The sequence below is a fragment of the Acomys minous genome (assembly GCF_964271855.1).
Source record: "Acomys minous genome assembly, chromosome: 10".
Lineage (NCBI taxonomy): Eukaryota > Metazoa > Chordata > Mammalia > Rodentia > Muridae > Acomys > Acomys minous.
Window position 1 is genome coordinate 104,621,991 of NC_140491.1, and position 16,065 is coordinate 104,638,055.

Genomic DNA, 16,065 nt, shown 5'->3' on the forward strand with positions numbered 1-16,065 from the left:
GAATCTGGGGTGGGGGTGGTGAGGTTCTACCCAGCCAGCACCCAGGGTCAACGCTAGGATGTGCAAGTAAACTAAACCCACTCGAAGGAGAACAAGGATGTATTTGTTCCGAGCTTGCTTGGCAAGAGGGCCAATCATCATCACTTGTCCTTCCCAGAGGCTCAAAGCAGGCAGGGACAAGAGAAGGTTGTATAAAAATAGAAGAAAAAGAAGAGGAAGAAGCAAGGGGGAGGGGCAGTAGCAGCCTCCACCTCTGACACGCTAGACTTCTGATTGGAGGCTGTTGGCTGGGAAAGCCGGGGGTGGGCTACAAGCGCGTGGTCGGTTTTTTGACATATTTATATTTCCCTGGTTGGTCTTGAAGTGGAAGTGGGAGGTAGAAACTGAAGTCGGTTTCCTGGTTGTTCACGTGCGATTTCAGCAGAGACTGTGGTCTGGCTTTCTGCGCTTCTTAGGTGTTTCAGAGTTTCCCCATCATGTAAGGTATGGCCTTTGTGTCTGTAAACGCTTTCATTCCGACAATACTTTAAGAGCCACCTTAGTTCTCTGGTACTGATTCGTCCTGACGGCTCCGAGACAGCCACGGACCATCTTTCAAACCTGATTATGACTTCCCAGCCTTATGAGGCGCTCCAAAGTTATTCAAAATCTTGCTAATAAAAGTAGGCTTTCGTTTCAATTAAAAAAAAAAAAGTGGACTTTCTGGTGTAGCAGAGGGCTGGGGGTTGCCCCTTCCAGCTGCTTGTGTTCTAACACAATAACTTGAGTTTTAGTGCCTGCACTCAGCCTCCAGTGCAGCCAAGCTACCCGCACTTTTTCCTGGAAGCTTCCAGGTTAACTCCTGGTGTGCTAAGTAGCTCCAAGGCTCCTTCCTGCGCGCTCTGCTGGAGGCAGCATGGAGTTTGTGGGAAAGCAGCTACTTGTGGCAATTGAAAGCAGCCCTAATCCGAGACCTTAGATTCGCCTCCTTCTCTAGGCACTTTCTCTCTCCCCGCACCCCAAGGGCCTGGGCTGGCAAGAGGTCTCGCAGGAGACAAGGTACGCGTGCACACTCGCCCCGGGTGTTAACTGGGTTTATCCAGGAGCAGGCGATGCGATGGGCGCGCGCGCGAGCGGAGCGGGGCTGACCGGTGAGCTCGGCCCACCTGCTGCGGAAGCCCACGCTGCGGCGCCCGGGACTGCGGGCGGAGGAGGCGGGGAGCCGCGGGCCACCGAGGCGGGAGCGGCTCGTGGGCTTGGAGCTGAGCTAGCAGGGGCGGCCTCCGCCGCGCGTTTCCAAAGATGGTCAGAGGGTCGGGAGGCGCCCCCACCCGCTCCGGCTGCTAGTCCCGGGGCCGCGTCCCACGCCGCCAGCGAGGTAGGTGGGAGCGGAGCAGCCCGAGGCCCGCCGCAGGGGCGAACGGGCCGCGTCGCCCCCAGCCCCCGCGCGCCGGGGCACAGACAATGGCCGGGCAGTGCGGGCGGAGTGGGAGGGCGCGCGCGGGGCCACCGCGGGGACCGTCCACACCTGCGTACCCCGCCGGGCAAGAGGCCGCGGGCACCGGCCAACGGCGGCGCGCGACACCCCGGAGTCGAACCCCCGCTCTCCGGCCCCGGGGCGGGGCGCTCGCTCGCCCAGCGGGAACGCGGCCCGGGCCCTGGCGCCAGCGCGGGTTGGAGGAGCTAGCCCCGGCCCTGCTGCTCTTGTGCTGACAGCGACGGGGCGCAGTGATCCCCCCTGTCTGATATTCTCTCCATCTTGGTTGTGATTTGAAACCGAGAGAATGCTGAATTGGGGCCGGGCTGCGGCGGGGTAACCCTCTTGGACATTTGGCCTGTGGGCTCTCAGGAACTGCCAGACTGGAACAGTGCAGATATTGGGTGACTCGGGGCAGTAAGCCAGTGGGTGTCTCTTAACAGATGGACATTTAGGGCTCCAAGCTCTCCTGAATTTAAGCACACCATAATATAAATAGTTCAGCATATTTCCACATGTGGTGTTTGGGCGGCTGCATTTAGTCTAGTTTTGGAACATGACTGATGCCATCAATGTCTGATGACTGGAATATTTAACGTTAATTAGTAGAGGTAATACACAAAACTGAAAACCTGTTTATGTTTATTGCAGCCATGGCTCTAAAAGGACAAGAAGATTACATTTATCATTTCAAGGATTCATCGCATCCAGCGGATTTTCTGGATGCGTTCAGAACATTTTACATGGATGGATTATTTACTGATATTACCCTTCAGTGCCCTTCGGGCATTATCTTCCATTGTCACCGAGCAGTTTTAGCTGCCTGCAGCAATTACTTTAAGGCAATGTTCACGGCTGACATGAAAGAAAAATTTAAAAGTAAAATAAAACTGCCCGGCATCCACCACGATATTTTGGAGGGCCTTGTGAATTATGCATATACTTCCCAAATTGAAATAACTAAAAGGAACGTGCAAAGCCTTCTTGAGGCGGCCGATCTGCTGCAGTTTCTGTCCGTAAAGAAGGCTTGTGAGCAGTTTTTGGTCAGGCACCTGGATATCGACAACTGTATTGGCATGCACTCCTTTGCGGAATTTCATGTGTGTCCAGAGCTAGAGAAGGAGTCTCGAAGAATTCTGTGCTCGAGGTTTAAGGAAGTACAGCAACAAGAAGAGTTCCTGGAAATCAGCCTCGAAAAGTTTCTCTTTATCTTGTCCAGGAAGAATCTCAGTGTCTGGAAGGAAGAAGCTATCCTAGAGCCAGTCATTAAGTGGACCGCTCACGACGTGGAGAATCGGGTTGAATGCCTGTCCGACCTACTAAGCTACGTCAACATAGACATAGACCCCGTGTACTTAAAGACGGCCTTAGGCCTTCAGAGAAGCTGCCTGTTAACAGAAAATAAGATACGTTCCCTAATATACAATGCCTTGAATCCCATGCAGAAGGAGATTTCTCAGAGGTCCACAGCCACCATGTACGTCATTGGAGGCTATTACTGGCATCCCTTATCCGAGGTCCACATATGGGATCCTTTGACAAACGTTTGGATTCAGGGAGCAGAAATACCAGATTATACCAGGGAGAGCTATGGTGTTACGTGCTTAGGGCCCAACATCTATGTAACCGGAGGGTATAGGACAGATAACATAGACGCTCTTGACACCGTGTGGATCTATAACAGTGAAGGCGATGAGTGGACGGAAGGCTTGCCGATGCTCAATGCCAGGTATTACCACTGTGCGGTCACCTTGGGCGGCTGCGTGTACGCCCTGGGTGGCTACCGGAAAGGTGCTCCTGCCGAAGAGGCGGAGTTCTATGATCCGCTAAAAGAGAAGTGGCTTCCTATCGCAAACATGATTAAAGGTAAGTGTAGCTTTTGCTGTCCCGTGCTTCTACAGCAGTCTCCTCTCTCTGAGAAGTAATTTGCGGAAGAATGTCTCACACTGAGATTTTCTTCAGGAACTACGGTAGATTAGACCGTCATTCAGCCCCGCGGTGATCCAGGTAGAAGCAGATCAGAACCCAGCTTGCCTGGACTTAAAGCTCCACCAAAAACTAAATCCGCAGAGTACGTGTGCCTTCCACACGCTAAGCCTGGGTTCTGCCCCGGGCACCGGATAAATGGGGCTTGCGGCTCACGCCCATGGTCAGGACAGGCAGAAGTTCAAGTTCGTTGTCAGCTACATAGGTAGTTCAAGGCCAGTCTAGGCTATATAAGAACCCATCTTTATTATTTTTTTAAATTAAATTAAGTGTTTTAACATTTTTCAGAAGAATGCTGTTCAGGTTAGAACAGAAAGCTAATTTGTGTAAGGAAATAGTATAAGCCACTCTCCCTGCATGCGTCATCCTTCTAGATCTTTCTTCAAGTCTAAATTTGTGTCTGGCTCAGAGACTGATGTGGTTAGTTTTGCTAGTTGATGGTTTTGTTTTCTATTTGCTCTTAAAATGCTTTCCAATTCTGATTTGGTTCTGTTTTGAAATGGTTTTTGTTGTTGTTTGTTTGTTTGTTTGAAACAGGTCTCACTATATAGTCATGCTGGCCTAGAACTTGCTATATAGACCAGGCTGGCCTCAAATTCAGAGAAATCTGTCCGTCTCTGCCTCCCGAGTGCTGAAATTAGAGGTATGTTTGTACCAGCACGCCTGGTGTTAACATGCAGCCCCCCCCCCCCCGCCAGCCCCTAGAACACACCGATCATCTCTATGAGGTCTCGGAATAAAACTTTGGAAGGTTAGTCCCCTGGGAACATAACACTGTACATTCTCCTGAGGATTAGAGGTGAAGCTGTGCTTTTGTGATGCACGCCTCTCTCAAAAGAAAGGGCAGGGAGTAGATTGTCTTACTTCCTGTGGCTCCCAGAGCCGAGCATAAGAGTCTCAGTGTCTGCTCAATAAACACTGTGTTAGTTGAGATTATTTAGCCTTGCTCCTCTTTTCTTCAGATGGGGGGGGGGGGGGAGTCAGCTAGAATCTTCTTTTTATTGCGTTTATGCATTAGTGCTTGGGAGTTTAAAAAAACAACAACAAACCCAGCTGGTAGTTTCTTATACCAAACTGCTGTCATTTTGTCCCAAATGTTTCTTCCCAGGCCTTTCTGTTTCTTTTTTAATACTAGTGAGGGTGTGGGAATGTGACCTGGACTGGAAATCTGACCTGATGTGATCCTTGGATGACAAGCAGGAAGCTTAGAGGCAGATGGTCTTGTGATCACACGCTGCTTCTGTCGCCAAGCTGCCTAGGTCCCAGCTCTGACTTTCTCTGCTGAACTTGGACGAATGTTTCGGCCCCTCTCTGCCCAGCTTTGCCATCTGTCTGATGAGAGGGCAGCGTTGGATAGCTGGGGGTCTTGAGAAGACTAAAAGACCCTGTGCTTATAGAACAGTCAGCTCCAAGTGTAGCACACAGGAAGCCTCAGCATTCGGTCTGCTTTTCACAAGCCGCTGTGTATGTGGTTGGGTGCGAGGGTAGGAGAAGGGACAGGCAGCCTGTTGCTGTCAGAGTTTTGCCTTGGCCTGAGCGACACCACGAGATACTGATGATCGGCAGGCTGATCCTGAGTGTTCTGACTCCTTTCCTATAGAAGAGACAAACCAAATTCAACCAAGAAGAGACTTGATACCCTATGAGCATATAAAGGGGGAGGAAGTCCCCCTCAGGCACAGTCATAGGGGAGGGGAGTAAGGGGAAAATGGGAGGGAGGGAAGAATGGGAGGACACAAGGGATGGGATAATCATTGAGATGTAACAAGAATAAATTAATTAAAAAAAAAAACTTCAAAAGAAAAAAAGCCCCCAAATAACCAAATTCAAGTATTTAGCAGCAATTGTAACCTGCAAGTATTGCTCAGCTACAATGGTTTTTTATAGATAATGCATCTTTGAGGATGGAAATTTACTACTCTATTGAAAACGTTAAGAATTATATTTGAAACTGTGCTGTGTTTGCTGGGGGTGGAGTGGGGGTACTAACCCTGTGTAGCTACTGGGAAAGAAAGCCCTAAGCCTATTCACTGCCCTTGGTAGTACAGGAGGTCCTTCCTCACGTGCCAGCTGGCTTTGAAATCACAGAGACTTATTCTTTTGAATTTTTTTTTTTTTTTAGACAGTGCCTTGCTATATATCCCAGGCTGGCCTCAAACTCATGGTCTTCCCAAACATGGGCAGAGGACAGAGGTATATTATTTTCATTTGAATGTTTTGATTCTTGTTTCTATCTAGCTAACCCAGGGGAGGGTAGCACTCAGCTCCATTTCGTACAACTTTGACTTATACTATTCTGATGGATGGGCTTACGCCAAAGCTTTAGTTCCCCGTTTTCCAGTCGAAAGAATAATGCTGTGTGTGTTTTCTCAGTTGGTGTTACTCTCGCATTATGAAGTGAAGTAACACCGTTTCTGGTAATATAGACTTCATATGAGTTGAGTCAAATTCCTTCTGGGGAGGACACTTAGGAATACGATGAACAGAGAAGAAATAAGCCCTAGGCCTTCTTTTTCATCCTAACACCTTGCTTGTGAACCCGCATTCACTTTGAAGTTGAGATCAACAAGGAGATTAAACTGCAGCGGGCACATAGTCAAAGTGTTATTCAGAGTTGGCTGAAAGACTTAAAACTGCACATTTCCAACTAAGACAAGCCTCCCTTCTTCCTGGCGGAACCTGTTTTCTTCTCCTCGCCTTCTGGCGGCCTCAGACTCTCCCAGTTTTCCCAGTCCAAGACTCCACATCCAGCCTGCTTTGGCTTGTCACTGAAGCCAGTCTGTCTGACCCAGCTCTCACCTCTGCCCTTCCCTTCACACCCAAAGCACCTTCTAGGTCTGGCCCTTGGTTATCTGCACCCACGCCTGCCTTCCTGAGTCCTCTCCTGCCTCTGCTTATAAACGTGAAATGTGCTGCTGAATAAAGCCCAGACATTTAGCTTCAACTCAGATCATGTCCGTAATTCTCCCATGACGACTCCCGTCGAGCTAGCCTGCGTGGTAAAGCCTCTGTGGAGGTTTGCTCTGCTTAGGGCAGCTTCACCCCTTCCCAACCGGAGTCCCAGCCATCAGGCCCAGGGCCAATTGTGTTGTCCCTGCTGTGACTTTTCCAGCCAAAAGCGATGTCTCTTTGATCTGACCGATCACGTTAGTGTCTCTCTTTTAATGGTATTTTTTTCTGTTCCTATAACTCTGTTCTAATTATTTGTACCCCGAAAAGAACACAAGGAGCCTTTAGGGTTTTTTTTTTCTTTTTTCTGCTCTTGTACCTCTCAGCACCTACCACAATGCTTTGCGTCCACCATCCATAATAACAAGACAAAAACAAACAGATTGGTACTCACTTCAGGAAAGCATGAGCAATCTAAGGTGTGATTTTAATCGACATGCAGGTGTGGGAAACGCCACCGCCTGTGTCCTACATGAGGTTATCTACGTCATCGGCGGCCACTGTGGCTACAGAGGAAGCTGCACGTACGATAAGGTGCAGAGTTACAATTCAGACATGAACGAATGGAGCCTTATCACTGCTAGCCCGCATCCAGGTAACGAGACTCCTATGTCAAGCATATAAGGGATGGCCTGCTTCTGTGATGTGCTATGGTGTGTGTGTGTGTGTGTGTGTGTGTGTGTGTGTGTGTGTGTGTGTGTATGTGTGTGTGTAGGCTAGAGATGATGTCACCTGTATTCCTCAGCTGTCTCACCACCTTATTTTTTGAGACAGGGTGTCTCTCTGAACCTGGAGCTTACCTATTTGGCTAAACTGGCTGGCTGGCAAGCTCCTAAAGTCACACTTCCATTGCTGGGATTATAGGCATGCGTTGTTGAGCCCAGCATTTTATGTGAGTGCTGGAGATTTGAACTCAGGTCTTCATGCTTGTCTGGCAAGCACTTTATCAGCTGAGCTTTTCTCGTTGCCCCTTTTTGCTCTCTGTTATTCTTAGCCTTTCACTCGGGGTTGGGAGTATAGTTCAGTGATATGAGCATCTGCTTATTGTGGGTAGGCCCTAGGTTTAGCTCTGCTGTGAAAGAGTCAATAGTCTAGACTTTTATAGTTATGCCATATGTTTAAGAATTTGCATATGGGGCTGGAGAGATAGTTCAGTGGTTAAGAGAACTATCTGCTCTTCCAAAGGAGTCCTGAGTTCAATTCCCAGCAACCACACATACAGGGATCCGATGCCCTCTTCTGGCATGCCGGTGTATAAGCACATAGAGCACTTATACATAAAATACATAAATCTTAATTTAAAAAAAAAAAACAAAACTGAAAAAAGATTTGCAAATGGATGAATTCATATCATTTCACCTTATTTTATTTTTATTTATTTAGTTTTTCGAGACAGAGTTTCTCTGTGTAGCCTTGGCTATTCTGGAACTCCCTTTGTAGACCAGACTGGCCTTGAATTTACATCATCTGCCTGCCTCTGCCTCTGCTGGGATTAAAGGTATGCACCACCATGCCCAGCTATTATTATTATTATTATTATTATTATTATTATTATTATTATTATTATATTTTGGGTTTTTTTTTCAGAGCATCAGGCTTTCAGTGGGTCACTGGAGAGGGAAATCAAATCTGCAAGCTTGAGATACTTGTGACCAATAGCAATTACTAACACCCTTGACTGCATCCTGTGTAGGTTAGGGATTGCACTTTGTGTGCAACATTAACTTAAATTCTCACTGAAATTCTGAGCATGGTATTGTTATCATTGACCTACATATTTGGAAGTAGAGGGTCAGTAACTTTTCCAAAAGCACATAGTTCGAAAGTGACAGCCCAGGAGCCACAGTCTGCTGGTTTTGGTTCCCTAGGCTGTGATGGTGATGGGACCACTAAGCAAGCTGCTTCTGCTAAGGGAGCATCCTTCCTTTCTCTCAGCCCGTGTCGCCGCTTCCACCTCATGCATCTGTCTTATCTCACCTATTTCTGGCGCTGCATCTCTGCTTGCTAACATCCTCCCCTTAGAGGAAACGTCAGCTGCAGGCTGCCCTGGCTCTGAACACGTAGGCTGTGTAGACGTTGGTGTTAGTAGCCCAGACGTATCCTCTAGTCTAGGTGAGACTCCCATTGCCTTCTGTTGTGGTCAGCAAAGTCACTGGAAAGTGATAGTAGTGGACACACTAGTCCAGTAATTTTACACGCTCTAATCTGTTTATATTTGTCACCTTTCAGTACTGCAGCGTAATACCTGAGGCAACTAATTTGGTTAGAAAAGGTGTATTTCGCCTACAGTCTGAAGGTTCTTTTCCAAGACTGAGTGCCACTTTGGTCTGGTCTCTGATGGGAGCAGGAAATGGTGATGTCAGGAGCACATGTCAAAGTGGCGGTCACCTCACCAACCACTGGGGAAGAAGAAAGAGAGGACTGGCCAATTACACAGTGCTTTTCAGGGGCCTCCCCTAATGTTCCACCTTTTTATAATCCATATCACCTCCTAATATCAATGTCCTGGGGACCAAGTCTTTTTGTTTTGTTTTGGTTTGGTTTTTGGTTTTTTGAGACAGGGTCTCTCTGTGTAGCCTTGACTGTCCTGGACTTGATTTGTAGACCAGGTTGGCCTTGAACTCACAACGATCCACCTGCCTCTGCCTCCCGAGTACTGGGATTAAAGGCGTGTGCCACCACCGCCCAGCTCCGTCCCTCGGGGCACATTACCCATATTTAAATCAAGCACCGTGTATTCCTTTCTTTACTTGGTGTGTTGGTGTGTGGTGTGCATGCTCATTGTGAGGGTATACATGTGCACATGGTGCACAGGCACACAGAACACACATGTGAGGGCCTGAGATACAGATATTGTTTCCTTGGTTGATTAGCTCTGAACTGAGAGCTCACCATTTGGGGTTAGTCTGGCTTCCTCCAGGGATCTTCTTCTCGCTGCCCCCTGAAGTAGGATTGCACCCACTCTGCGTTTACACAGGTTCTAGCGTTCTGAACTCTGGCCCTCATACATGGCAAGCATTTTGCCTGCTGTGCCATCTCCCCAGCCACATTGCTGTATTTAAACCTTACAGCAATCCTGTGAGCTAGGGCGGTGCTCTTCTAAACTGGCTTAATGGGCGGTTGAAATGGTGACATAAAATACATTGCTCCAAATCAGCCACCGAATACTTGTTAGAAGTGAGGTTTGACCCAGGTAGCCTGGCCTGGGGCTCATGCGCTTTACTGTTTTCTCACCTGAACACCATGTTAAAACCTGGGTCCCATATTACTCCACTTATGGTCAGACTTACCTTTCCAACAAAATCCAATACATGACAAATCAGATTTACAATGTAGGGGGGAAAAACAAAAAAGAATAAATTAGAGGGCTGGAGAGATGGCTTAGAGGTTAAGAGTACCAACTGTTCTTCCAAAGGTCATGAGTTCAATTCCCAGCAAACACATAGTGGTTCACAACCATCTATAATGAGATATGGTGCCTATTCTGGGTTCCAAGCAGAATATTGTATACATAATAAATCTTTTAAAAAAGAATAAAATAGAAAACAGTTATTTATATTAATATATTTAACATGCATTGTATGTACAAGGGGTCCCTTTAAAAGCAAGTGTCCTCGGACTAGAGAGGTGGCGCAAAGGTTAAAAGCACTCGCTGCTCTTGCAGAGGACCCAGGTTTAGTTCTGATTATGCATACGGTACTTTATTAGCCTAGGTCTGGCCCCTGTGGACACCAGGCATGCACAAAGTCTACATATGTACACAAATGCCACCACTCGCACACAGGCATAAAATAAAAATTAATATAAAAAAACAAAAACAAGTGTACCACAAAGTTTATGAATTGTGTATGATTTATTGGCTTCTTGAAAAAGGGTCTAAGCCAGGCATGGCGGCGCACGCCTGTAATCCCAGCACTTGGGATACAGAGGCAGGTGGAATCTCTGTGGGTTCGAGGCCAGCCTGGTCTACAAAGCAAGTCCAAGACAACCAGGGCTACACTCAGAGAAACCTTATCTCTGAAAAACAAAAAACAAACAAAAAAAATAAAAAAGAAAGAAAAAGAGTCTAAAAGGCAGTGAGTGTTACTTAAGCCTAGTGCTAGAAGGCAAAAAATTGAAAATCAGCCCCCCCCCCAAAATTACAGTATAAATCAGCAGAAACATACAATTGTCATTGTGAAGTTTTCATTTATATTAAACTTGCCCTGATGAGATCTTTTTAAAGATCCTAATTAACACCTTACACAGCACATTCTTTTGGCTGTCACAGTGCTTAAGCTATTTCTGAATTGGCTTGTTACCAAAAATTCAGAAGATTTCAAACAGAAATCCTGGTTTAAGGCTTTTAAAGAAAAGTGGTAAGGACTGGCAACGTGACAGTGTTCCCTTCTGGCAGCTGTGATGACAGCCTAGGAGTAGCTGTCCTCCTCAGCGGAGGCTTGTGTTGTCCTCCTCAGCAGAGGCTTCTGCTGTCCTCCTCAGCAGAGGCTTGTGTTGTCCTCCTCAGCAGAGGCTTGTGTTGTCCTCCTCAGCAGAGGCTTCTGTTGTCCTCCTCAGCAGAGGTGTCTGTTGTCCTCCTCAGCAGAGGCTTGTGTTGTCCTCCTCAGCAGAGGCTTGTGTTGTCCTCCTCAGCGGAGGCTTGTGTTGTCCTCCTCAGCAGAGGCTTGTGTTGTCCTGTCTCCAGGCTTCCGAGTCTGGTCACACCCAGACCCAAGGACTTGGTGTGTTGTTTTTCTCTGCCCTGGCCTGCTTCAGATCCTGGTGCCTAGAGGAGCCAAGAGAAGGAGAGAAACAAAAACGCAAATGCCAAGACAGTCTAGGTGAGGTAGACTCCCAGCCACACGGCCCAGAAGCCCAAAGCAAGCTTCTGCCAGGGAACACCTTTCATGATGCCTGAGTATGCTAGCTGTTGTAGAAACATCAAAATATATCTAATAATGCTTATTGTAATTTAGCCTATAATTATTACAGCAGTATTAGCTAACCCCCTATCACAATCAGTACAGACACAGACTCCTGATAGATTTTAGAACAGTCTTATTTCACCTGGGGCATGGCAGATATTACCGCCTAAGCTGTCTTTACCTCTCAAGCCCCCATCCACGCCATCTGTTCTAGTAATTTCTATCTGGGCTGCCTCCCATCCATACCTTCCATAAAGTCTTGCTTGTTCCTTCTTCCGGACCACTTTCCTCCATCGATCCAGCCATGTGCTCCTCTCCACCTAACCCATCGTCGCTGCTGCTCCCCACTTTCTTCCTCCTTGTGTGTCTGTCTCTCCCCCATGATCCTTCTGTCCCCAAAGCCCAAGAGCCTCAGCCACCCTACCTGCTTCTGCGATGCCTATTAATCAGCCAATCAGGGACAACTGGGGAACATTCTTTCTCATCACAGATCCATAACAATGCCCATGGCAGTAACCAGCTCTCAAGGCACTGAAATTAGTGTTTGAAAACACACTTGGTCCTTCCTCCAACAAACAGCCATAGGCCTCAGTAACTTGCATATATGTTTTTCTTATTCCTGTCCCTGACTAGACTGGCTGTGTCAGAGATGCTAACCAGGCCAGCCTCTGAAGCAAATGCTGTGGCTGACACGTAGGGTGGTCTGTCTTTGGTCACAAAGTTGCTGAGACCTTGAGAAACCTATACCAGTTCTCTAGTTTAATGTCCTGTCCTGTCCTGTCAGGAGGACTCTACTGCTACTATCTTTTTTTTTTTTTAAGATTTTTTTTTATGTATATGAGTGCTCTGTTTTCATGCACACCAGAAGAGGGAACAAGATTCCATTACAGATGGTCGTTAGCCACCTTCTGGTTGCTGGGAATTGATCTCAAGATCTCTGGAAGACCAGCCTGTGCTCTTAACTGCTGAGCCGTCTCTCCAGCCCCTCCCGCTACTGTACTGAAAGTTGATAGGTGTCAAGACTGAAGACGATGTCTACGAAAAGTTCCATATACGGGGCAGTTCTCCGACAGATGGCGGGGTGAGGGCTGGGTTCCTTCTTGTCATTGTGCACAGCCATTAATGATGGCTAATCCCCTGAGGGCTAATGGGCAAGCAGCAGGGACAGGTCATCTGTGTCCAATGGCTGGGATTGGATTTTAAGTACCACAGAGTATGACAGAATCAAAATGTCACTATGCCTCTATTTTTGTGTCCTGAATTGCAGAGCTATCATGCCCACAGTATGATAGCCGTTTTGTTGTCGGAATTAAGATTTTGTTCTTTTCCTTTTTCCTTCCAAAAAAAAGAATATGGACTGTGCTCAGTTCCATTTGAAAACAAGCTCTACTTAGTCGGGGGACAAACTACAATCACGGAATGCTACGACCCGGAACGGAACGAGTGGAGAGAGACGGCGCCCATGATGGAACGGAGGATGGAGTGTGGTGCTGTCGCCATGAACGGGTGCATCTATGTAACCGGAGGGTACTCCTACTCAAAGGGGACGTATCTCCAGAGCATCGAGAAATACGACCCAGATCTTAACAAGTGGGAAATAGTGGGCAACCTCCCAAGCGCCATGCGGTCTCATGGATGCGTTTGCGTGTATAATGTCTGATTGAGTCCATAGGACTAACCAGGTCATCACTCGGGGCGCAGTAAAAAGATTGCAGGGTTTGGGGTGCCTTGTTATTGTTACTTGGCTCATGCTAGGGCGTTGGAAATATTTAATTCTAACCCTGCATCATTCCCAGACGCAGTGCTCAATGGGAGTAACATAAGAAAAATGTCATACATGTGTACACAGTTCAATTAGGAGAATTAACCCCTCCTAGAATCTCTGCTTTTAAAGCTAGATTGGAGTATTTGACACTTGGCAAAGGTGAAGTGAATCTTTTCTTCCTGGTAGTTTCAACACTGGGTGTAAGTCAAAATTACTCATTCTGAGTGATGAAATGTCTGTTAAGAGCCTATGATATATCTGGGCATGGTAGCACATACCTTTAATCCCAGAACTTGGGAGGCAGAGGCAGGCAGATCTCTGAGTTAAAGGACATTAAGGCCAGCCTCATCTACATGGCAAGTTCCAGGACAGCCAAGGCTACAGTGAAAACAAGCCTGTGATGTACCTGTGTGTATTATGGGTCTTTTGCTGTCAGGAATTTGAAATATAAAGAGGGAACGTTCTCTACCTCTACAAAACAACACTTTAAATTTTTTTTCCATTTAGAATTAGTTAGGATATGGATTTACTTACAGTCTCTTTCCTCTGTGGTGTATATAATTTATTGCTGGTATTCCTTATTTACTGTCAGAGCTATACTAAACACTGTACAAAGGATTGTTACTGTTCAAAGAGTTTACAACTCAGTTTAAAAGAATAGCAAGTCTGGAAACGACAGATAAGTCAAATATCTTTGATGCTAAGGGCTGTGTTTACTTTTTAGCTTGGGTGTAAATTGCTAGTTTAGGTATCTGGCTTAAGCATGTTGGCAATTCCTCCTTAGAGTTAGATGTCTGCATATGAAATTCAATTCCAGAGCCTGAGAGCACGTAGAACAGCTGTGATGCCAGTATAAAATGTAGATTGACGAGACAAATTTGCATTCATTTGCCAATTCTGCCACTAAGGAGACTTTGTGACTTCAGTCTCTGAACCCATCTGTGACTAGGGCTTCCTGACCCATGTACACTGGCATTTTGAGACATAGATTTCTCTAGATCAAGAGCCCCTCAACCTTTGAAGCCAGGTGAGGTTGAGTAACCTATGGACCAGATATATGTCCCCTTTTCCTTCTTCCTGTATATGCCTGCAAGGTCACTTTTCAAATGTGCCATAGCGTGAGAAGGTGGGGAGCACTTCCTGAGTTAGTTCATCTACACGTGTGTGATCTGTGAGACCGTCTGTTCCACACTAGGCTGGTTTTATTGATTTGTTTTTCTAAAAGATAATACTTATTTTTTCTTTAAATAGAACTATTTCTGATTATTAAAAAAAAAAAGCTTTTAAGAAGACTATTTAATATTCACTTCAGGTAGCATCTTAAGTAGACTCAACCCTTTGGAGTTGCTATATGGTACCTTTATATAGAGTCACAAGAGTGACCATACTGGGCTCATGAGATGACTCAGTAGGTGAGAATGCTTACTTCACAGGCCTGAGGCCTGCACTAAACCCTCAGAACATGGACTCCTGAGAGCTGCCCTCTGCCTTCCACGTATGGGTTGTGCCACGTGTAAGCACATGCGTGCGCGCGCGCGCGCGCGCGCGCACACACACACACACACACACACACACACACAATGGAAGTGACTTTAAAGCTTCTTAAATGATTATATCCTTTGCCCCAGGAGTTCTCATTGTTTTTAAACTTAAGAATGCTGAAAAATGTAAATGCATGAGAGTGTTTATGTCTGTATTATAAATAGTAGCAACAATATGGAAGAAATCGTTAACGTTAAAGAAAGCGTGCTAATGAAAGAATCAAATGTACTGCCGTGAGAACAGCTCTTTGGAAGACTGTAGAGGTATGATGTGCCAATGCTAAGTAAAAGCAGCACAGTATGAACTAGCATTGTCCCTAGGATTGTCACTGTAAAGCCTGTCTGCATGTGGGCGGTGATGTGCTAAATAAACTCAAGGTAAGCTGGGTGTGGTGGCGCATGCCTTTAATCCCAGCGCTCGGGAGACAGAGGCAGGCGGATCGCTGTGAGTTCAAGGCCAGCCTGGTCTACAGAGTGAGTCCAGGACAGCCAAGGCTAACACGGAGAAACCTTGTCTCGAAAAACCAAAAATAAATAAATAAATTAATTAATTAATAAAAAAAATAAACTCAAGGTGTTAGTATAAGGGGGTGTGGAATGATTTTAAACTTATTGAACATTTTCTTTGTCTTTTCAATAAAAAAATAAGTATGTCACTGTATGTGTCGTTAAGAATTGCTTACATTTGAGCCAACTGGGTTGGAGCAGTCTAAATCAGTGAAGTAAATTATATGCCATTAAGATCTGTAACTTTAACTGTAGGCTGTTTTACTGTTTTCTCAAGAACATTTAAGAGTTAATGCTGGGAAACAATACACTGCCCAGGGGTGTTCTACAGTTTGCTTTGGGGAGCAGCTGAGAACGATTACGTCATTTTCCTCTCTTTTGCCAACCATCTGGACCCTGTGGATGCTTAACAGCAGCCTCCACTATGAGGCTTAGAGAAGTTGTCATTTGTGGAAAGCACAGCAGGGCTCCGGCCCAGTTTCAGATGCAGGCCCGCATTCTTGTTGTCAGTAGTAACAGCTTCTGGTCACTCCTCACTGTACAGGGCATCTTGAAAGCAGTGTGTGACAGGAACATATAACTTACAGCTTTAAAAGACTCCTGCTTGGGCTGGAGAGATGGCTCAGCCATTAAGAGCACTGTCTGCTCTTCCAAAGGTCCCGAGTTCAGTTCCCCACACCCACAGGGTGGCTCACAGCCATCTATACTGGGATCTGGTGCCTTCTTCTGGCCTGCAGATGTGCATGCAGATAGAACACTCATATATATAAAATAAATAATTAATTAATTTTTAAAAACCTGCTTGGGCTGGAGATGGCTTAGAGGTTAAGAGCACTGGCTGCTCTTCCAAAAGTCCCAAGTTCAGTTCCCCGCACCCACATGGTGGCTCACAGCCATCTATAGTGAGATCAGATGTCCTTTTCTGGTGTGCAGGTGTACATGCAGGCAGAGCACTGT

The 16,065-nt window shown here is 46.4% G+C and overlaps 1 protein-coding gene across 4 annotated transcripts; it reads left to right on the forward strand.

Annotated features, from left to right (window-relative positions):
- Positions 1-327: 327 nt before the first annotated feature.
- KLHL23 (kelch like family member 23) lies at positions 328-15,262 on the forward strand (the record flags this gene model as incomplete). Of its 4 annotated transcripts, none has more annotated exons than XM_084797567.1 (4): positions 328-483; positions 2,108-3,322; positions 6,834-6,986; positions 12,645-15,262. In XM_084797567.1, 3 exons carry the CDS (start codon positions 2,110-2,112, stop codon positions 12,953-12,955), a joined length of 1,677 nt encoding a protein of 558 aa, XP_084653693.1. In that variant the 3' UTR covers positions 12,956-15,262. The 4 variants fall into 4 exon arrangements, with proteins under 4 accessions (XP_084653693.1, XP_084653695.1, XP_084653694.1 ...); XM_084797569.1 differs by lacking the exon at positions 328-483 and adding an exon at positions 869-1,038; XM_084797568.1 differs by lacking the exon at positions 328-483 and adding an exon at positions 1,063-1,357.
- Positions 15,263-16,065: the final 803 nt, after the last annotated feature.